We start from the raw sequence: 24,289 nt of genomic DNA on the forward strand, positions 1-24,289 counted from the left end.
AGACTTTTGGGGGAGTAAGTGGGGACATGGAGAAGTACCAATGGTCACAAAAAGGCCTTAAAATAATCTAGGTGATAGAGAGGGATGTGCCTTATTTTGAGGGTAGAGATTACAAACTTAAGAGTCACTGAGGAGCTAGATCCTATAAGACTAGGGTGATGCCAACAGGTGAATTAAGGGATGGTTAGTTCCTTTCCCCAAACTCACTCACCTCCGATCCCAATCACCCTAAATAAACACTCTAAGTTAAAACAGGGTGCTTTCTCTGCAAATACTGGTTTGACATAAACTGCCTCGCCCTATCCAGACTTAAAACGCCACACTTAAACGTCTCCTTGTATAGACATACGCTGCATACACTCCCACTGCATAGAGCTTAGAGGCTACTCAGATCTAGGAAATAAAAGAGAGTCTGAGATAAGTCAGAAATTTTAACTGGCTTTACTGGGTGAATGTCGTGATGCTATTGATCAAGAAAGAGAATGTGGGAGACCATGTTTGTGAAGGAAAATGATGAATTTTAGGTCTCAGGATGATCTATGTGGATTTGGGCCATTGGGGTTGAGAATGTGAGTCTGAAGCTTGGGGCTGGGCCTCATCGTACAGATGCAGGTGCCATCTGTATGGATCTGTTGTGAAACAGCGGGGTCCCAGGAGAGTGGTGTGTAAGAAAAACTGGGAAGAGATCCTTGAGGAATGCTCTTTGAGAGGGCAAGCAGAGGTGGGGAAGGAATGTCAGAAAGGAAAAGGAGAAAATGCCAGAGAAGTGGAGAATGAACAGAAGACCACAGCTCCTGACAGCCCAGATTGGACAGTCACACTAAGGAAGAGATAGTTGAAGATAATGGCAGAGGATCTTTTCCTTGTACAAAACATGTCACCTCTCTTCTTGAAGACTGATTTTTAATTTACTGTTTGGTCTACAAAATGGTCCCTCTTTTAACATAACTTATGGAAAAAAAACCAATTTAGAGTTACTCTGAATCCCCCCCAACTTTGTAGTTTCATGATCGACCTCTCAAAAGCTGTGATGTCCTTTGTGCAGAATTTGTTAAAATGGGTTCAGCCGTTCTGTCCGGTGCTTCGGTCTATACTAAAATGTTATTTGAGTTCCATTTGACTTTCAAATGTCCTGGTCTCTGTCGTAGTAGAGCTGGTCCTCACACAGAGAGCCAACTCCCAACAGGTTGTTCTGGGTCTGCATTTGAGTAGAGACGTTACAGTGCTCCTTTTCTGACTGCGACACGTTCTCCTGTGAATATGTACCCCAGTCTCTATCACCAAAGGGCTCCTGTGCTCCTACTGAACTGGTTTCATTTGGAGGCTCTTGTAACAATGGCCCCTGGCTCCTGGAACTGTTTTCAGTATAATCCCTCTCTTCTCTTTCACACTGAAGAGCTGGCTCGTCACCACAGGACTGTAACAATCGAGTTTGGCTTATAACCTTCCTGGAATCATAGTCCTCAAGAGGACATGTCAACTCCTCATTTGCATCAGTGTCTATCGGGTGGGAATTCATGTTGACCCCTTCAGGATTTTGTGGTGAGGGTCTTAAGTTTTCACCTGTAGTGACCTTGAGAGGAGTATCATTTTGAGCTGTGTTTCTCCCCTGAATGCAAGGTTCGTATTTGTAAATATCTGAGTCTCTTTCATGACAGTCACTCTTATCAGAATCTGAGGGAGCTTCAGGAGAACATGATGGTCTTTGTGGTAAGACATCTACACTGAAAAATTCTAAGTCTCTAAGTGAGCACTGCCACTCTACTGCCTCATATTGGAGAGCTGTGGCATAATCATAAGTGACCTTGCCTGCGATCTCATCCCTGAGGGGACTATTGCCCGGTGATCCAGGCAAGGTCAATGCATCCTCAACTGTATGAGGGTTAGAGGCCCTTTCCAGATGAGTCTCGTATAAACCAGAGTCTGGACCAAAAATGAGAGGTTTTTCAAAACGATCCTCCTGATTCTCACATTTCCCCAGAATCTTCTGGAAAGTGCTGTAGGCCTCAGGATCCTCTAATGATGTAACATTGTCCTTCCTCACCCCTGAGTCCTTGTCCTCTGGGGGCCCGCTGGCCCTGTGGCTCTCCTCGCCATGTGCCTCTTCTTCGGTCACATTTCTTTCATCATCTGAACTTGAACTGAGGGTAAATAAAGACCCTTCATCAGAATCGTAGTTGCTGTCCAGCTCGCACTGAGGGTCACAAGGAGCATGTTTCTGCTCTGGTTCCGTGTTAGCGGGCGTGACACGCAGGTCATGGCCCCATCCCGGAGGAAGGACTGGTGGGGATGGGTTCATCTCTCCTGGGTCACCGAGTGTGACCTCACTGGAGCAGGCGGGAAGCCCCTCCTCAGCACTGGCCCTCGTGAGCCTCTGCTGCTGTGTGTCCAGCAGATTCGTGTAAATGCTCACTTGCGTTTCCTCCGAAAACTCTGAAGGTAACCATTCGGTGTCCCCTCTTTTCTCGTTCTCTGCAGTCCTCTGTGCTTTCGTACATGTTTGCATTTTAGAGAGAGAAGCTGTCATTCCTTGTGAGAGTGGTGCGTTGAATTCATCCGAATCACTATGAATTGATCCAGAGACAGTTAGCAATCTGCCAGCTGCCGCAGGGACGCCCACTGAGTGCTCGCTGAGAGAATCTTCCCGGGCCACCGTCGCATAATTTATTTCTCCAAAAACATCTTTCTGGTAGATGTGATCCTGTCCTGCAGGAGTTGGTTCCTTATGATGGGCGTTTGTCTGTCCTCGGAGAGTGGAGTGGGCCTCGCTGTCACTCAGAAGTACGTCATCCTTTCCACTCCCAGGGCCACTGTGGTCCCCGCACAGTCCCCTGCTCTGCCGGCTGCCAGAAAGAATTCCGTCGGGGAGGGCAGCAGCATCAGGGCCTGCAGGGGCCTGCTTCTCACGGAGGGGCAGGTCTGTCCTCAGGCCCTGGGTGTTGCCTGCAGCTTCGATGTCGATACAGAAGCCCTCGTTGGAGTACGCGTTATCCGAACTGGGCCTTTTGTGTCTGCACCTCTGTTGCCACAGTCTGTCCAGGAAAGGCCTGGCAAAAGCCCCCAGGCAGAAAGCCACGAAGAATGTGATGAACACCGCCAGACACACCGCCAGGGTGAGGTCCTGGGAAGCCTCCTCCTTTACGGGGCTCCTGACCCATCTCCGCAGCCGGCTCCGCTTCTCACTGGGGTGGGTGCCGGCAGGGTCCTTGCTCCCCGGGGTGGAAAAGTGCTCGGATGGTCCCTCCTGGGGTCGCTCGGTTCTGCCTGCTATGAGGCTTTTCATATGATTCATAGTAACGAGAGGAAGGCGGGTCTCCCTGGAAATTCTTTGGGGAGTCCACCGGTAGGCCTCCTCGTTCCCTGCAAGTGGGGTGGGGGAAACGCACAGTGAGTGGACACTGAAGGAGGGCTCTGGTGGCTTCAGAAGCTTGCATGAGTCCCCCTCAGTGCCCTATCTAACTACATCTGAAGCGTATAAGCAGCCTTACTGATGGATCGGGCGATTATCTAATGCCAATAGGATGTCTGCGGCTCCCTGCGCTTGTGCACGTGGCTGTCTGGCTTAGGTCTGCTACTTGTAGGCCCAGGAGGCTGGGTGTTTCTTAGGCTTCTTGCCTGACTGCTGCCCAGGGGAGGAAAGAACTTGCCCAGACTGGAGGGGACAGCTACGTCGCTCCTCCTTCCTCCGCATCCTCCCCTGCCGCACATTTCCGAGAACGTTCCATCAGGGCCCTGCAAGGCCCTCCCTGGCTCTGCCCACGTGCACCATTATCTTTCCCACGGCTAACGTTAAGACTTCTCTGTGGTCTTCGTGGATTTCTTCTAAACCTGGTAAGCGCGGCCTTGCTTGTTCTTTGGTGCAGCCGTGAACAGAACAGAGCCCAGGGCTCACTGAGAAACACTTCCCCACCCCACAACCAGGAGGGGTTTGGGATTTTTAGCCAAGATAGTTAATGGCAAAAAAAGGTTTTCAGAATGCTCAACTCTAGTAATGTGGTCTAGCATTTGGGGAAAGTGTCAGGGAACAAATCAAAGTATACTTTTGAAATATGTATGTTTTGTTTATCTATAGGAATATCTTTTCAGAGGGTTAGGAAGTATTTTATTTTATTTTAATTCCGGTATAGTTAACATACAGTGTTATTTTCAAGGGCAAGCACTTTAAATAATCATGTTTCACATTTTAAAAGTTTGTTCTTTGATCAAATATTTGTTAAGAATTGGGATAAAAATGCGACATTTTGGGGCTTTCTCTTCTGGTAAAATTTCTGTTTTTGACCAAATCTAATTGTTTCTGAGCTATTTAAACTAGGTTTCTTTGACCCTGTGAAGAAAATTATTCATGAAGTGAGAGAAATAGTTAGGTAGCAGTGATGATTCTGTGACACAGTGTGTGGCTGACTTAATGCCATAATCAACATTTTTGCTTTAGGGAGACTGTCACCGTTTCAAATGAGACTAAATTTTTCGTGGACTTTTTTTTTTTTTTTTTTCAGTTCGGCTGGAACATTTCAGGAAAAAGAGGCACCACTGACTTACCTACAGACTGGCTGCAAATTATATTCCATGTTTTCCTCCAGGATTCAGAAATGAAATTTTGGAAGGCTGCCACACTATGGTCACACTGCCATCTATTATCAGCCAAGTCCACGTCCAGATGGGGAAATTCTAGGGCAATGAGCATCATTGGCAGGATGGTGGTGAGAACATTGTTGCTGAGGTCTACAACCTGCTTGAGAAGGAACAAATTTAGGACAGTCTGTGAATAAAAGACTTTGGAGACAAAATAAACAATACAGATATTGCTTACATTGGTATGGAGGCAATATGAATTTTGCACTGATGTGAGAGTTAGAGAATACTGGGTTTAAATTTCTGTTCTGCCCCTAGCAACTCTATCAGCCTCAGCAAACTGTTCACTTTTTAGGAACCTACCCCCTAGGGTTGTTGTAAGGATTAAATGAATGTGAAAGCTTTAAGTATTGTGCTTACCTATATTAGATGCCTAATCATTTTCCCTTTCTTCTCTCCTATGATTTGAACTGTTAGATAAAACTTAGACTTCCTGTTGTTATCAAGGTCTAGAATTAGATACCAGGTCTAGAATTTCTAGAAGCACTGTGATCTTGACAGTGACAGAAGATGCTGGATGATGAGTGCATAGAACACAGAACTGTGATTGACCAGAAGTAGCAGAGAGATCTTTTGCATCAACTATTATCTCAAGGGTAGTAGTACATTTCCCTGCATCCATGGATACCTAGTATACACAAGATGACTAATTTTTCTAGTTTGATCAGAAATGAAGGGGAGAGACGCCGGGGTGGCTCAGTTGGTTAAGCGTCTGACTCTTGATTTTGGCTCAGGCCGTGATGTCACAGTTTGTGAGATGGAGCCCCACGTCGGGCTCTACGCTGTGAGCACAGAGCCTGCTTGGGATCCTCTCTCCCAATCTCTCTGCCCCTCCCCTGCTCCCATGTGTTCTCTCTCAAAATAAATAAATATTAAAAAAAAAAAAGAAATGAAATGAAGGGGAACCTGGAAAACAAAAAGGATTCGGTGGCTCTAGAAACACAGAGCCAGATCTGCTGAAGTTGGATATGGCCATGACACGATATGGCAGGAAGAGCAGTTGGGTGTAGCTCCAGCTACTATTGACCAAGTGCTGCTGTGTACCAGGCCTTCCATCAGGTGCTTCACATGCATTATCTCCAATCCTCTCCAAAGCTTCCTCAGAGGAGGAAACTGGGCTAGGTCACACAGTACTTACCACCTAGCTCCTGCTACTAGGGCCTGGTACATGGCAGGTGCTCAGTAAATAATGGAGAAAGGAATGAATGAATGAAATGGCAGAGTTGAGAGCTGATCTAGCCCCACAGCCATGTGCCTTCCACTCTGGAACACGCTCTCTCAGAGCCTCATCTCCCACTGCACTGGAGTGCAGGGCTGGGTGGGTGGGGGGAGGCAGCGGGAGGCAGAGGTGGGGCTTGAGGAGGGGCAGGTAGTCATTAGAAGAACAGAAAATCATAAAAGAGAAAATGTAAACCTTGCTGGAAGGAAAAAAAAAAAAAAAAAGGAAAGTGGGCCATGGATGAAAGCCAGAGAGACTGAATGTTATCCAGGTCAATTGTTTTCTAAACATCAGGGGAAAAAAACAGCACTGATATCTTGGGCTATATAAATTCCTAAGAAGAGCAGATTCAAACAAGAGCACCATGACCAAGACCACTACAGGTAGAAGCGGAATTCTCCCTGAACTTAGGTAGTGAGGGCAACCTTTCCAGTGTTGAGTAACCAAGCAGTCTTGACTCCCAAGGGAGGGTTGCCAAAAATAGGAAGTAGGAGACCAGGAGGGGGATAGGGAGAAAATTAAACCACTTTGCTTGGCCCGGCCTGGCCTGGGACCAATAGCTTTCTTCTGTACCCCTCCTCAGCAACAGAGTGAAATCCTCTGATGGTTTTCAGCTGGTCACTTTCTTTTTAGTGCATTGTCTACATTTGTGTCACCCTAGCATCTTATTATATTACAAATCATGGGACTGAAAACAAAACTGAAGCAAGAACAGAAAACGAATCAAATGATTCGGGAGGAGTAATTTCTGAGAAAAGATGAAAGCAGAACAGTCCAATTTGGCTAAAGAAAGAAGCCATCCACCAACATCTGAAAGGGGTGTATGTTACAGAAAGATTGGGAGGCACCTAATATAGCTCCACAAATCACTGCATCTAGGAAGAACGGGAAAGATACAGAATGCTAATCTGAAATGTCAGTTTACATAGATCTCATTCTATCTAAACACGATGATGACTGTATGCTTTGAAAAATCTATCTGGCTTCTGGAAAGATGCCCTCACGGGAAAACACATAGCATAGTGCAAGTATTAAATACATCTCCTGAAAAAGAAGAAAACATCTATTTTAATATTCAGCTTTCTGGTACCAAATATATCCATCGAGTTCCAAAACCAGTTTTTAGAGTTCTTGCCAAACACGGAGAAGGGATAATGGAGAAGGAGAAATTGTGTGATTCTGGGCAGGTCAGGTGAAGCAAGAATTACAGAGGATTGAAAACATTCCTGGGGCTGGTTTTTAGTTGGCCTGTAGCATCTGTTGCATGCGAGCTATGGAACACTACTGAAGCACAGCAAAAATGGACAGGAGATAAAAACAGACATAGGGCAATTACATACACAAATACACTTATAATCAGTATCCAGTGTGTTAAACGAGGTTCCCAGGCAATCTGGCAACCTATTTGTGGTAAATTGGGGAGCACTTTCTCATCTGCTCTGATCAATACTGTGGCAAAGATGGTCCCCAGCGATCCTGCCTCCTGGTATTCACACCCTTGAGTGGTCTCCTCCCCTAGAGCGTGGGCAGGGCCTGTAACTTGGTTCTAAGCAACAGAATAGGGCAAAAGCAATGTGATGTCACTCCCATAATCACATTATATTAGATTGTAATGTTTTTCTTGCTGGCAGGCTCTGTCCTTCAGGCTCTAAAGCAAGTTGCCACGCTGTGAACTGCTCTATGGAGAGGCCCCCATGGCACGGAACTGAGGGCAGGCTTCGGCTGACAGCCGGTAAGGAATTGTTCAACAGCTCACAGGAACTGAGTCTTGTCAACAACCCCATGAGCTTGGAAGTGAATTTATCTCCAGCTGGACCTTCAGGTGAGCTTCCAACCCTGGCCAACACCTTGACTGCAGCCTCTTGAAGTAGCCTTAGCAAAGGACGAGGGACCCTGCCTGGCTTCCTGACCCCGCAAGTTATGAGATAATGTGGGGGTCTGGACTGCTAAATTGGTAGTAATTGTTACACAGCAATAGGTAGCTAATACACCTGTTCATGGTGATCTACTTATTCATTCCTTTGCTCGACAAGTGTTTTAAAATATGTGTTATGAATTAGACATATGCAAAGCACTAGAAAACAAAATAGATTATGGCGTATGTCCTCAAGGGGCGTAAGGATTATGGGGATGTAGGCATTAACAACTAACCATCCCTAAAACTAAATGGTGATTTCTGTTGTGATGAATGCAATAAGGAAAAAGCATAGCATATTATAAGTGTATATAAACGGGCAACTAATTCAATCTGGAGGCCCCGGGAAGGCTTCCTTGAGGAAGTGACATTGGAGGGATTCATAAGAGTTAGCTCTTCCAAAGGATCAGCAAGTGGGGAGGCCTTAGTGTGAAGATAGAAGGAGTGCAGTGAGCAAGGGGAGAGTGGTTTGCAATGAGGCTGGAGAGGCAGGCGGGGGCCAAGCTCTTGTTGCGAAAGCTTAGGAGGGGCTCTAACAAGAAGTGGCACAAGCAGATTTGTATGTTAAACTAGTGGGATACCGTGGCCACTTTAGAATTTCTATATGTAGTCTATGTTTATAAAGAACTTGGGGCGCCTGGGTGGCTCAGTCGGCCAAGCATCTGACTCTTGATTTCGGCTCAGGTCGCTATTTCGTGGTTCATGAGATCAAGCCCCGCATCAGGCTCTGCACTGACAGTGCGGAGACTGCTTGGGGTTTTCCCTCTCTCTCTCTCAAAATAAATAAATAAGCATTAAAAAAAAGAGCTTGCTATATTCCAAATACTGTTCAAAGCACTTTATGTGCATTCAAACATTTAATTCTCACAACATTCTATGAAGAAGGAATGAAGTCATCTCTGTTTTTTCAAATGAGAAAACTGAGGCACAGAGACATTGGGTCACTTGCCCAAGATTGTGGGGCTGCAAAGTGGCAGAGCTTCGGTTTCAACTCAGGGACCCCAGGGTCCACTCACCTCACCACCGCTTTACTGGTCTCCCTTCAATAGCGGAGGGACTTGGGGGACCCTGGTTGAAAGGGGGCAGTTGGAAATTTGTCTTGCAGCAATACTTGAATAACACTTCTCATAAAATTGGGAAAAATCAGCTATGGTGCTGCTGTCTAATCTGATGGCCACTAACCACCCATGTGGCTTTAGAGCACTGACCTGTGACTAAATTGGGATATGGGTATGAATAATATACACCAGGGTTTAACATTGTGAAATAGCTCATTAATAATTTTTATATTGATTACATAACTATATTTGTAAAAAATAATATTTGGGTATACCGGGTTAAAAAATATTTTACCAGGGGCACCTGGGTGGCTCAGTCGGTTGAGCGTCTGCCTTCGGCTCAGGTCATGATCTCGCGGTTCGTGGGTTTGAGCCCCGCGTCGGGCGCTGTGCTGACAGCTCAGAGCCTGGAGCCTGTTTTGGATTTTGTGTCTCCCTCTCTCTGCCCCTCCCCCACTCACGCTCTCTCTCTCAAAAATAAACATTAAAAAAAATTTTTTTTAAATAATAAAAATATGTATTACTAAACGAAATTCACCTACTTATTTTCACTTTCTGAATCTAGTGACTAGAGCCTCTAAAACTGCATACCTGGCTCACAATGGTTTCTCTCGAACGATGCTGGCCTACATGAAGAGTGAGGGTGTGTGACAGAGGATACGGGGCACTAAGTCTCTTCCTGAGACATCGCTAGATGTCACACCGGAGGCCCCTCGGCCTCTCTAAAGGGAGTACTGTGGGAGGATTTTACAATATCCCCCAGAGAAGAGGGAGGTGGAGGACAGTGCTTGGGGAAGGGACGGAAGCTGCTGGGCCCAGAGCAGGGCTTTGGGATGCTTCCCCCTCCCAGCTGTCAGTTCTTCAGTGAGATTCATTGCAAAGTGCCTGAGAGACAGGTGTTCTGGCTCCAAAATGTGACGTAGAGACCCCAGGATGGATGGGTCTGACATTCAGAACAATACATGGCATGTGGTAAGTAATGTACAAGCATGAGCTGTTGTTACTATCATTTTTATATTTAGTGCCCAGTTTGGGTTTGGAAGCAACAGTGTCACAGGCCTTCAGGGCCCCATGTCATCCTGGGTTGCTGACATCTCAGCATGGACCAGCGTGGCTCAGGGGAACCTCCCCAAGTGCTCCAGATTGCACAAGACCCCAGTGACCTTTGACCCACCTTGCAGCTCAGGGATTATAACTCGATTTATAACTCCGATTTAATTTCTTGCCAGCTGGTAAGTGGTAACTTGGAGCTGGGTTTAGTTTGATTTAAAAAAATAATGTGCCAATTCTTGGTGCTGGGTAATATGTTTGAATAACACTCATGTCCATGACTGAGGCATTTGATTTTTAAAAAAAATTTTTTTAATAATTTTTTTTAATCTTTATTTATTTTTGAGAGAGAGAGAGACAGAGTGAGAGCAGAGGAGGAACAGAGAGAGGGAGATGCAGAATCCGAAACAGGCTCCAGGCTCCGAGCTGTCAGCACAGAGCCCAACGTGGGGCTTGAACCCACAAACCGTGAGATCATGATCTGAGCCGAAGTCAGATGCTTAAATAGACTTATTGACTAACAGCCAGTACTCCTGGGCATGGGGAATATTTCAATAGAAATATTCTTCTAACGTAATTGCCCATATGGAATTACTACATATTGGAATACTATAAAAGTCATTTTATAACCTGTAACTTCTTGAGGTCCTTGAAGGCTCCTGGATGAATTCTGAATATTTTGTTGCTCTTTAAGTTGAGGTTCTCCAGCCGTAGGCAGTTATGAAAGTCAGACAAACCTATCTGTGATATCCCATTGAACGACAGGTCCAAACTCTGTAATGACTTCAGTTTCCACAGTCCTGTTAAAAATAAAAAGCAAATTAAAATATAAATGGGTGATATTTACTGTCGCATTGTTTATCATGGTGAAAAAGTGGAGTCGCTCTACGTGGTTCTCAGTGGAGAGGTGGCTGGACAAAGCACGGTACAGCTGTACCCCAAACATACTGTTCCGTCTGAAAGAGAAGGGGGGACCGAGGGAGCGGGAGGGGAAGGTCAAGTTGCAGAACAGCAGAGAGTAGGATTCCAACGTTCTTGGGGAAAAAGCCACATGCAAACCAGATACATATGTTCTGAGCAAGCAGAGAAAAAGCCCGGGAAGGAGATGAACCAAACGATCAGTACTAGGAACACTCCAGAAGTATTGTTGATACTACGAACATTACTAGGCATTCATGTATGTTTCATAGGTAGTAAGTTGTAGCTAGATTTTGTTTTCTGACAAAATAATCTAACTGGGTTTTGGTCTCTGTCTTTGTATTTCACTTGACTCCAGAAAGTAACCAGGAGGGGCGCCTGGGTGGCGCAGTCGGTTAAGCATCCGACTTCAGCCAGGTCACGATCTCGCGGTCCGTGAGTTCGAGCCCCGCGTCGGGCTCTGAGCTGATGGCTCAGAGCCTGGAGCCTGTTTCCGATTCTGTGTCTCCCTCTCTCTCTGCCCCTCCCCCATTCATGCTCTGTCTCTCTCTGTCCCAAAAATAAAAATAAACGTTGAAAAAAAAAAAATTAAAAAAAAAAAAAAAAAAAAGAAAGTAACCAGGAGGCCCATTTGGCCCAGAAAATAAAGGCGGAGAAGGAGGTGCCTGTCATCGCAGACTTCCAAATTTGATTACTCGTCTGAGTCTCATAAGGCAGCCCTGCATTTTTACGTTTCCTTCCACTCTGTTCTCACATGTACTTTGAGTCTTTAACCAACTACTACCTAATAGAGCAGGCTGGTTCGATTCCAGAAGGGTTTGTTCCTCTGTACTGTCTGCAAGGACCTCGTAATCAGACTGACCATGCAGAGAGAGGATGACCTACTTCAAATAGCTGTCCATCCATGTTATCGTATGTTCACATCAGCCATACAGGTGAAATAAGAGATCAGGAGGACAGCTCAATCAAAACATTAAGAGCAAGGCACATAGTGCTGAGGACAAATAGAGCATAGAGCCCTTGTGTCTGACTGAGTGATAAGACATACAAGAAAAAGTTACCAGTTATACAGGCAGCTACATCCTCACCACCCTACTATAAAACTAACTGTTATTTGTCTGTCAGCCTCTCCATTAGGTGACCAGTCCCTTCAGGGCAGAATTCACATCTTTGTGAACTCCTGCCATGCCTGGAATATAATATGTATTCAATAAGCCAGAGGTTACGGTGTTTGACCTTCTCAGAGATTTAAAAATTATTGAACTAACAATAAAGATGCAATACAAAAATTTGCATTTCTAGCTTCTCTTGAAAAAGCTGAAGTTCCAACCGGCACAAGACAGTGGTGAGAGCCAAATGAGGGCTGCCTGCTTTAGATGGGGCAGACACTTACAGAAGATGATTTCTTTGTACTCACGCCTCTATTAAAACCGGGAAAACAAAGGATAGGCCAAGAAGCTGCCTGTTAAAAAAAAAAAAAAACAAATGGGAGAGAACCAAGGCTGATATTCAGCTGGCAGATGCTAGTAAGAAGTGCTTCCATATTGGTTTGTAAATAATGATTGCGGAGCTCTCCTGTGATGCCACATGACCCTAGGCACCTCAGTGAGTCCCCTCCCCCGCAATGTCCACCCCCCACCAGAGCAGGACTCTGCTCCATCACGATGGCCAGGAGGCATGCAACTGGAAAGCCCAGGCTACAGTCCAGTTGTTAAGTATTTTGAGTATAACCCCTGGAAAAAAATATGTTTCTTCGTGGAGTGAAGAATATTCCTACACATTTTCATTTACAAACATATGGGTCTGCGAGAAAAAAAAAATGCAACATAAGACACCAATATGAAAGCAACTATAGTTTCCTTAACATTGTCATGACACTTACCTGGCCTATATATGGATGTGAGCCCATAGTTCCCTATAGTAACTCAGTGCTTAACTGAATTGAACGTGTACCCTAGGAGTTCAGTGGAGGGAAGAAATCATTGTAAAACTCCTATGTAATTGTATACTCTCTTTATGCCCTAAGCATGTCACAAACATGTCCTTTTGAGCCTCATCAAGCCCTGGGAGCTGTTACCGTCTTGTAATGACAAAACCTAGGCGCAGTGAAGTTAGGAACTTGCCCAATGTCATAGTAGGTGGAGCTGTGGAGCTCGGATTGAAACTCAGATCTCGTAACCGTTACTGTTTAACCATGGACATTTCATAAGAAAAAAAAAAAAAGACACGGGCAGGCCCATGTTTAAAGAAAAAATAGTATAACATATGTAGTGGCAAAATGAATGGCAATACTAGCACAAAGATCAGGGGAAATAAAATGGAAGAATACTGTTGTAAGTTTCTTGTGTTATAGGCAAGTGGTATAATACCACATAAAAAACAGACTGTGATATTAGGATGTATATCAAAAACCCCAAAGCAACCCCTAAAACAGCACAGCAACAGCAAAGAATTATGGCTAGAAAGGAGATAAAGAGGATTAATTTCAAAAATACACCATTAATGCAAAATAGGCAAAGGGAAAAGGGGGAACTAAGAATAGAAGGAACAAATGGAAATAAAATATCAATATGAGAGATATAAATAATAGTCTAAAAACACCAATTAAAAGGCGGAGATACTCCGTTTGGATAAAAATTCAAGGGTCAACTGTATAATTCCTACAAGAAACCCACTTTAACTATGAAAACATGAATAGGATACATGTTAAAGGATGGAAAAAATAGTCTTCCCTGCAAATGGCGCTGGAATAATTGCATATCTTTAAAACTTCTATATGCTATTCATACTATGTACAAAAATTAACCCAGACTATTTTAAAACTATCATAAACCTAGCTGTGAAACCTATATTTAAACCTACATGTAAATAGATCATAAACTTAAAATGTAAAAAAGTAAAGTTATAAAACTTCTAGAAGAAAATATAGGGGAAATATCTTTGTGACTTTGGATTAGGCAAAGATATCTTAGATATGACACCAAAACACAATTTATATGCTAACAGATGAACTGTACTTCCCCCAAATTAAAAATTCTGCTCTTTGAAAGACATTGTTAAAATAATAAATACTCAAGCCACAGACCGGGAGAAGATATTTGCAAATCACGTATCTGTGAAAAGTCTTATATCCAGTATATATAAAGAACACTAAAAGCTTAATAGTTATAAAAAATTTAGATATTGGCCAAAGATTTCTAGACATCATCAAAGATCTACAGATGACAAGCGTACAGAAGGATATCTAATGCCATTGGTCATTAGGGAAATCCAAATTAAAACCACAATGATACACCACTATACATCAATTAGTATGGCTGAAATTAAAAAGATTGACCATACTTGGTGTGGGTACGGATGTAGGACAACTGAAATTCTTACATAATGCTAGTGGGAATTTAAAATGACACTGTGACTTCACACAACACTGGCAATTTCTTCAAAAGTTAAACATCTACTTAACATCCAACTCAACCATTCTATGCCTAGGTTATTTTCCCAAGAGAAATGAAAGCATATATTGGCCACAAAGACTTTGTTTCGTTATTCTTTTAACGTCAATAGAAACAGTAGTGATGCTCCCTCTTTTATCTCTGAGACTGGCCATTTGTGTCTTATTTTTTTTCTTGGTTAGCTTGGCTAGAGGATTATCAATTTTATTTATCCTTTCAAAGAAACACATTTTGGTTTTGTGGATTTTACCTGTTATAAATTTCATTGATTTCTGCTGCAATTTCTATTATTTCTTTTCTTCTGCTTGCTTTAGGTTTACATTGATCTCATTTCTTTAATTTCCCTAGGTGGAAAGTTACATTATTGATTTTAGACTTTTCTTCCAATGGGTGGTTTTAATGCTACACATTTCCCTCTAGCCACTGCTTTTGCCACATCCCACATATTTTGATAAGTGCATTTTCATTTCACGTAGCTTAAAATATTTTCAAATCCTTCTTGAGACTTCTTCTGTGATACATGTCTTATCTAGAAATGTGTTGTTTAGTTTCCAGAGATTTGAGGGTTTTGCAGCTTTCTGTTACTGATTTCCAGTTTAATTCCATTGTAATCTGAGAGTATACTTTGCAAAGTATACACATACACAAACACACTCTATATAGAGTAACACTATACACACACACACACACACACACACACACAATGGACTATTATTCAGACATCAAAAAGAATGAAATCTTGCCATTTTCAATGACATGGATGGAACTAGAGTGTATTATGCTAAGCAAAATAAGTCAGTCAGAGAAAGACAAATACCATATGATTTCACTTATATGTGGAGTTTAGGAAGCATGATTTCTGTTTATTCAAGTTTGTTACGATGGGTTTTATGGACCAGAATATGGTCTGTCTTGGTAAATGTTTCGTAGAAGCTTGAAAAAAATGTGTATTCTACTGTTGTTGGAGGGAGTATTGTATACATGTCAATTAGATCAAGTTGATTGGTGTTGATATTCAAGTCAACTGCATCCTTATTGATTACTTGCCTGCTTAATCTATCAATTGACAGGCGAGTGTTGGAAGTCTCCAGCTACAGCAGATTTGTCTATTTTTCTTTTCAGTTGTCAGTTTTTTCCTCACATATTTGATTCTCTGTTAGGTGCATTCATGTTTAAAGTTATTATGTCTTCTTCAAGAATTGGCCCCTTTATCCCCTTTATGTAGTGCTTGATCCCTGATAATTTTCCTTATGCTCAAGTCTCCTTTGTCTAAAATTAATGTACCTCCTCTACTTTTCTTTTGACTAGTGTTTAATGCTTTATCTTTCTCCAACCCTTTAGCTAGCAGCTTTATTTATAATAGCTAACAAAGATAGCCTAAGTGTCCACTGACCGGTAAACGCATATCCACACAATGGAATACTGTCACTGAAAAGGAATGAACTTTTAATACATACAACACCATGGATGAATCTCAAAATAATTATGCTGAATGCAAGAAGCTATACCCAAAATAAAAGTACATATCATAGGATTGCATTAATATAAAATTCTACAAAATGTAAACAAATCTATAGTGTGAGAAAGGGGATCAGTGGCTACTTGGGCAGAGGAGAGAGGATGGGTAGGAAAGATAGATTACGAAGAGACACGAGGAAACTTTTGGGTGTGATGGATAATTCCTTATCTTGATAGTGGTGATGGTCTCGCAGATCAGGGTGGTTCAGAAAGTCAGAGGACGGATCAAAAGTGTGCTCAGAACACGGAGAAGCAGGAGGCTCCAACAATGCCTAGACTTACAGAAGCCTGAGCAGTGGGGACAAGATTGTTGATGAGTGCTCTGAACTTCATATAAACTCTGAACTTTTGCAGAAAGAGAAGGGAAATCACCTTCAGTTACCCATTGTGCCTCAAATCACAGAAGTGACCATCATAGCAAAGACTGGGATGGGAAACAGAATTAGAGCCTCAAGGTGATCAAAAGGCACTAGAGGGGTACTGCCATTTTTGAGCACCTATTGTGTCCCAGGGACTGAGAAATGTTTTACATACACCATCACTCTGTGTGTTCAAGTATTTACAAACACCATCTCCCACCCTCGCATACTCCCTGTATATGCCATTATCTTCAGTTAAAAATAAGAACCGGGCAGTTTTTCATAGCTTAAGTGACTTGTTTAAGGTCAATTAACAGAAGTCTAATACTTATGTTAATTAATCCAAGAAGTATAGAAGCATAGAAGAGTATAAGAGTAAATAAGAAGGGTGGGACCAGAACATCCTAAGCATAAGGGGGGGTGGGGATTTTGAAGGCAGAGAGTTACGAGGATATCCCCTTATTTGATTCCCTTCATAATATCAAGCTAAGATCCCCAAGAGGAAGGAAAACTTCTGTAGATGGGAATTAAGACTGTTGAGTTCAGTTATGCCTCCTATGTGAAGAATTTCCACCTACTTCCAATTTTAGAGAATTAAGGTTTAATTTTATGGAAAGAACTAGTGTGGGTCCTATAAATGACTTTGTTTAGGGTCTCCCAAGACAGAGTTGGGAAATTTGAGTAAACTCCAAGATACTTGGCTGTGAAATTATGGAAAGAGCCTAAAATGTCCATCAACTGATGAATGGATAAAGGTGTGGCTTATATATACAATGAAATACTACTTGGCAATGAGAAAGAATGAAATCATGCCATTTGCAGCAACACGGATGGACCTGGAGGGTATTATGCTGAGTGAAATAAGTCAGTCAGCAAAAGATAGATATCATATGTTTTCACTCATATGTGGATCTTGAGAAACTTGACAAAAGACCATGGGGGAAGGGAAGGTGGAAATAGTTACAAACAGAGAGGGAGGCAAACCATAAGAGACCCTTAAATACAGAGAGCAAACTGAGGGTTGATGGGGGGTGGGGAAGAGGGGAAAGTAGGTGATGGGCATTGAGGAGGGCATTTGTTGGGATGAGCACTAGGTGTTGTATGTAAGCCAATTTGACAATAAATTATATTAAAAAAACAAGCTACTTGTCTGTGTTTCTCGATGGGGGAAAATATGTTCTTTTAAAGACTTAGCATGTGAATCAATGTTGAGGGGATGCTCAGGTGAATGAAAGAGGCTGAGAAGTACATTCATGGCTGGGGCTTGGACATCAGAGGGTAGATTCCATGTTTCAGGAGGCTAGAGTCAAACACTGGGAAGAAAATATGGAGGCACTTTTGTGGGGATGGAATTATTTATTGAACTGCTTTCTGATGATCACATAAGCCATGGGAGCCAGGAATCTGATTAGCCTTTGCATTTAAGAAGCCAGAGGTGTTTTATTATTTCCAAGAAATTATTTCAGTGTCTATTAGAAGCAAGACCACAGAAGGTATGCCCAGACATTTAATTGCCTTAGAAACATTCCTTTGGACTATCAACTTCTTAAATGCTCTCCTAAGAGTGATAACCTGATAATGTAAAACAATGATATTCAGGGGTTATTGCTTCGAGTTCAAAGAGTATTAAGAATTGGAAGAGTCTGGAATGGTCCTAGACAGGTATTGATTTATAAGGTCAGCCCTCAATGTGGTCTATTTTATATACATGAGCCAAAGACCTTGCCCTCTTAGCTTAATGAGATACATTTCATTTTGTTATTTTAGAACCCGACTTGGTTTTGAGAATACAGCTTGTTGGTATTTCCATAATCCAATAACAATCAGCAGGCAATATTCAATTCCCTAAAAATTAAAAGAGTACTAGGGTTGCTTGGGTGGCTCAGTAGGTTAAGCATCTGACTTCAGCTCAGGTTACGATCTCATGATTCATGAGTTCGAGCCCCTTGTCAGGATCTGTGCTGACAGCTCAGTCTGGAGCCTGCTTCGGATTCTGTGTCTTCCTCTCTCTCTGCCCTTCTCCCAGTCAGGCTCTCTCTGTCTCTCAAAACTAAACAAACATTTAAAAAAATTTAAAAGAATACAACATACTTCTGTTTTTACCAAACAAATTTTTAGTGTGTTAATGTCAGGCTGTCAAATCTGGTCTGTCAACCTAATTGGAATCCCAGTAAGATGTTGGCCCTTAGACATTTCCAGGCACTCCAGTCACGTGATGAAGGTGGGATAGTATAACTGGAGATTGATTCCACTGTTGTAAATGTTTTAAAACTGATTTTTCTGTTATTAATGCTGTATTCCAAAAATATAGGAGGAAGGTGGCATCATTAGTAAGGTTAAAGTCACGGCTAGCTACTGTTCTGTAAATTGCATCGGCTGGCACCTCCTCTGGGTGTTTTTCCCAACATGAAGCTTGTGGGTGACGTCACATGTGATTCTGAAGATAGGCGATCAGTTGACACTGGGTTAGTCAGTGTCCAAAGGTGGGCTTTCCTGAAAGCAACTTTTCATTGGTTCTATAAACTGTCACCATTTTAAGTCGTGAGGCATGATTTATAAAAGTACGCATGTGTTACAGGCCAGTTGCTTGATTGCTACTTTCTGAGAACCTCTAATTTATTATTATTTTAGATGAGTGCAAGCACTTATATAAATAGTTAAACACAAATGATTCTCTGCTTGTGAATTATAGTGGGCTAGGGGTTCCATCTACTACAATAGTTATTTAACATTTCAAAAGATAGCTTGAGATTTAGACAAAACGGAATTTATAATTACAATTTGTTTCTAAATAGACTGCTATTCTCAACTTGTGCCAAGAGAGTAAAAATAACTAATATTTGCAAAGCACTTTACAAGTATACAAAGTACTTTTCACACACTTTAATAGCTACCATTTATTATGCCAAATACCATGTTAAGTTAGGTTCTGGAAATACATTTTTTCCTTTAGTAATCCTCACAACAATTCTATGAGTAAATTACATTATCCAGATGTTACCTTTAAAAAAAGTTTGTTTTTTTTTTAACGTAGGGCTCAAACTTACAACCCCAGGATCAAGAGCAGCATGCTCTACTGAGTCAGCCAGGCACCCCCAAATGTTACCTTTAAACAGGGTTAAACAAAGGAATAAAAAAAAAAGGGGAAGTCAGAAATCGAATGGTACTCTAGGAAGCACCTCTCATTTACCAGCTTTTTCTCCCCAAGATAGGATTTCAAAATCAGAGTCAGTAAACCACAGTTACAGAATCCCAGAACAGCAAAAGGATGTTACAGGGGACTCAACTGAAATGTATGATGATTATGGGAAAATAATTCAAATCACACAATGCTATGGATAAAAGAACTCTGAATTATATCCAATTAGATTCAGGGCTTACATTGGTCTTCCATCATCTATTGGTTTCATTAATCTCTCTATGGTTGCATTTGCTAGACTTCTAATAGAAACTCAGATACAGGATTTGCTCATTTCACATTTTTCCCTCCTGTGCAAGTTTAATATTTTTCCTGGTAGTTTGGGAGGCAGAAATTGAACTTGGAAAATGAAGATGGGGCTGTATGTGCATCTTACAGGGGTGTTAGGTCCTAAATGGAATTGTATTCCCTCCAACCTCTAATTAGCTCTGGGGAATTTGTCCGCCGTAAGGAGATATGTTCAGTGGTGGGGTAATATTTTGAGATATTAATCTTTCATCTCTATTTCTCTCTTTCCATTTCTCCTCATTCAAGCAGAAGGTAGGTTCTGACCCCAAGGAGTCACAGTGGGGGGCAGAAAGCAGAGGAGTCTACAAGTCTTTCTGGTTTTTGTTTTCTAAAGGCCTAAACCTTTAGAGGAAAAGAATTTCTAGATCTAGACAGAGGTTGTTGAGTGTGTGTGTTTTTTAAGTCTATTTATTTATTTATTTTGAGAGAGAGTGAGAGTGGGGGAGGGGCAGAGAGAGGGACAGAGAATCCCAAGCAGGCTCCATGCTGTCAGTGCAGAGCCTGATGCAGGGCTTGAACTCACAAACTGTGAGGTCATGACCTGAACTGAAATCAAGAATTGGACGTTCAACCGACTGAGCCACCCAGGTGCCCCTAGACAGAGGGTTTAAAAAAAATAAAAAGTGGGAAGAATCTTCTCCAAACTGAAAAATTTTAAAGTAATGTTCTCTGCCTGACAGGAGTAAGGGATACATACAAACACACACACACATACACACTCATGTACACACACACACATATGCACAAACACACACACAGATACTTTGATGCCTTGACTGAGTAGAAGATTCTGGATAGAGCTGTGGTACAAATTTGGAGAAAGGCAGAGGAAAGCCCATGAAAGACTGATGTCAAGTGCAAGTATCTCTATATCCCACCCTCAACTGAATGGGGGCTCAGAATCAGAAATTATGTTGACTTATAGACAATAGAAGGTTAGTACAATTGAATTTGTGGGGTTAAAATTCACATATACCATACTAGTTAAAAAATATGCTTTATCATATGGATATGTGTAGCTATAATGATGATCATCAAAGAGTTATAGCAAGCAAAATGGAAATAGTCTAAATATTGTTTGATCAATCCAATTATAACATATGTACATATAAAAGCTATTCAGTTATTTAAAATATTATTTTTGAGATTCCTTAATTATATAAAGATGTTCAAAATGTACTGTGATATGAAAATATGAATTATTAAATATTATGCAAAGTATGATCCAACTTTGAAAGCAAAATATCTACATACACATAAAGAAAAACCTTAATATATACAGTTGGCCCTTGAACTATACAGGATTTAGGGGTGTTGACCCCCAGCACAGTAAAAAGTTTATATATAACTTTGACTCCCCCCAAACTACTAAAAGCCTGTCATTGACTGGAAGCCTTACCCATAAAAGAAAGTCAAATAGGGGTGCCTGGGTGGCTCGTCGGTTAAGCATCAGACTTCAGCTCAGGTCATGATCTCACAGTTCGTGGGTTCAAGCCCCGCGTCGGGCTCTGTGCTGACAGCTCAGAGCCTGGAGCCTGCTTCGGATTCTGTGTTTCCCTCTCTCTCTGCCCCTCCCCACTCACACTCTGTCTCTCTCTCGGTCTCAAAAATAAGTAAAACATTAAAAAAAATTTTTTTTAAAAGTCAAATAATATTTTGTATGTTATATGTATTATATACTATATTCCTACAATAAAGTAATATTGAGAAAAGAAAACGTTATTAAGAAAGCCATAAAAAAGAAAAGATATATAGTACTCTACTGTATTTATATATTTAAAAAATCCATGTATGGGTGGGCCTGCATACTTCAAACTGCATTGTTCAAGGATCAACTGTGTTACACGAGGGTCTTCAGTTTTAAAAATTTTTAATTCCTAATGCTCTACAAATAATAGGTTTTTTAAAAATACTAATACAAAAAATTATAAAATAAGGTGCAATTAGTTTATACTTCACACTGAAAATCCTGCAAATTGCTTTTATGGAAAAGCTTAGGGAAAGGAGACTCCTCCCCCTTCTTACACAATTCTGTTGATATGGTGCCTGGGATAATCATTCCTTCACTTGCCAGGCTATTATTTTCAAAATGATGCTTAAAACAGACCAGAAGCTGGAGAAAGAGCAAATCAATGAAAATATGAAAGAACTGAAAATAAGAAAAATTAAATATGCATAATTTGGGATGGAGGAAAAAAATGACAGTATCCTTACACTTTCTTTTTTAGTATAGTGTCTCATATAAAGTAAGTACTTAGCAAACAGTGACCAAGCCTAAAAACAAACAAGGAAAGGAAATTGTTTTAGCACTCTTGAATATAAAAAATGGCAAAGGAAGCTAGGGATTATGAATCTGACACATTTTCTTATTAAAACATTGGTGATTCCTTAAAGAGCTCCAACGTGTAGACTACTGAATGTCAGAATGGATGAAAATTTATTATAACAGCAGGATATGTAGAGTATCCTGTTAGAAACCAGGATGAAGAATTCTGATTTTGATCTGAATCAGAAAGTTTCCATATTGATTATATAACATCAGCATATTTCTAGTCTACATTTGAAGGGCAACTAGACAAGCAGAAAATGTATTCTAAGAAAAGAAAAATTATAAATATGGCAACATACTTAATTTGAATTGTGCTAAATATTGAAAGTATATGAACTAGTTATTCCTTAGTGCTTTTCTATATTAACATGTATATGATAAAGTAATTTAAAAACCTGATTATTTAGCACTTAAATAGTTCCTAGTATCTTTCGACAAATCTACATCACATTACTGTAAGTTATAATAATGGGAGATTAAATTGCATTGACTATGAATTCCACATATTATAACTTGAAATTCCACTAAGGAACTCATTTATTTGTTCTGATAAAATTGGTTTACTTTCAGCTATTTCCTCAAATCTGAAAACCACCATGGAATTCCAATGGGCATAAAACATGAACTCTCCACATACTCATTGTTTCTTGGGCTAGTCCATCTTTTAAAATTGTACTTACCCTTGGGAATGTCACGGAGTTTGTTTCTTCGAAGAATTAACAGCTGTAGAAATGCAAGCCCACGTCTCAAGCTGCGTCTGCGGCGTTTCTGCCGTGGTGACTTAGGACTGGGTAGATCCAACCAGACGGAGCAGAGGGAACTGTTGCTGAGGTTTAGTATTTCCAAAGCATGGAAGTGTGCAAGGGGGCTTAAGGTTATTTTTGAAAAGAGATTGTTACTGAGGTCCAGATGTTTTATATTGCCGTCTCCTTTTTTCATGGGGGACTGTAAGAGAGCCCTAAAGAAATGGGCACTTGTATCCCCTGTGGCTGCTGTCTGTGGTCTGTCCACAGGTGTATCATGCACTCCAGTAAAAGAACAATTTGTCAGAAGATATCCCTTCCGTTGGCACTCAGAATTGAATGAAATACTGCTTTTCCTTGATGGGTTTGTCATTGTTCCAGTAAAATAAAGACCTATTAGCATTGTTATGGCTCTGAAATGCAGGTTTTTCATAATGCCTAGAGAAAGGAAAATGAATTGACTTACTCAAAATAACGTATGTAAAAATTAACAGTGAATAAACAGAAAATTCAATTTTCAATTTAAGATTTAGGAAAATTATCTTGCCTTGCTTGCCAATTTAAGTGTAGGATTTCTTAGAAATTGGGGCATTAAAAAGACAGCTAAAAACATGTTACAGTTATAGTCTACAATTACATTTATGTGACATCTTAAAGTAAGAACTCCTCTGATTTTTCAGAAAATACATATTCACTTGGGCCTCACCTCTGTGTCTGCTTTTCCAGGAACATTCAGCCTGCGGTTTTCTTCGGAGGAAAACCTACCAAGATTAAAGACTTCTGTTTTCTTCTTGGTCATTAGTACTGAGCAAAGTCTATTACGCTTATCTACAACCTGTAATCAGCTATGTGGTTTATTATGTGAGTAACAAGCCATCTGGTTACACTAAACTGTGAACTGTATGGATGGAAAGTTCAACTCACAAAGGAGACTCTTGATTTTTTATTTTTTTGACATGAAATTTATTGTCAAGCTGGTTTCCATACAACACCCAGTGTTCATCCCAACAGGTGCCTTCCTCAATACCCATCACCCACTTTCCCCTCCCTCCCACCTATCAACCCTCAGTTTATTCTCAGTTAAGAGTCTCTTATGGTTTGCCTCCCTCTCTGTTTGTAACTATTTTTCCCCCTTCCCCTCCCCATGGTCTTCTGTTAAGTTTCTCAGGATCCACATAGACTCTTGATTTTTTAGCATTAAATTTGTTATAACTTTTCAAATTCTTTTGAAATTATTGAGATGCAACATAAACAAAATGGGTTATAAAAAGGATGTTCTGCATCAGAACCACGAAGATGTAATAAGATACAGAAACATACGTATCTTTTTCACCAAAGATTGAGAAGAAACTGAAAATTTCAAAATAAGCCTCTACAAATTACAATGGCCAAATGTATGCACAAAAATATTTTAAAGAAAATGGGATAGTAAACTCCTCAAAAGACTGTATGCTCCCAGAAGGGCCATGTTTCTTTCTCTCTCTCTCCCTCTCTCAATTCACAAAAGAAACTCTTGCTTGATTTTTTTAAGGACTAGAAGAACTACATATATAAATCTCTCCCTGCTGTCCCCCAAGTTTTATATTTTCAATAGTCTGTCATCTGCCAC

The 24,289-nt window shown here is 41.1% G+C and overlaps 1 protein-coding gene across 1 annotated transcript; it reads right to left on the reverse strand.

Annotated features, from left to right (window-relative positions):
• Nucleotides 1-694: 694 nt before the first annotated feature.
• Nucleotides 695-23,114, reverse strand: LRRC66 (leucine rich repeat containing 66). The gene is made up of 4 exons (XM_047092239.1): nucleotides 22,618-23,114; nucleotides 10,505-10,674; nucleotides 4,540-4,729; nucleotides 695-3,360 (listed from the first exon to the last, which is right to left on the reverse strand). The coding sequence occupies exons 1-4, from the start codon at nucleotides 23,111-23,113 to the stop codon at nucleotides 1,124-1,126; spliced, it is 3,093 nt and encodes a 1,030-aa protein (XP_046948195.1). The 5' UTR covers nucleotide 23,114; the 3' UTR covers nucleotides 695-1,123.
• Nucleotides 23,115-24,289: the final 1,175 nt, after the last annotated feature.

This window comes from Lynx rufus, unplaced genomic scaffold (assembly GCF_022079265.1).
Source record: "Lynx rufus isolate CCGP_SWC_20201006 ecotype Redwood Valley unplaced genomic scaffold, mLynRuf1.p SCAF_3, whole genome shotgun sequence".
Classification (NCBI taxonomy): Eukaryota; Metazoa; Chordata; class Mammalia; order Carnivora; family Felidae; genus Lynx; species Lynx rufus.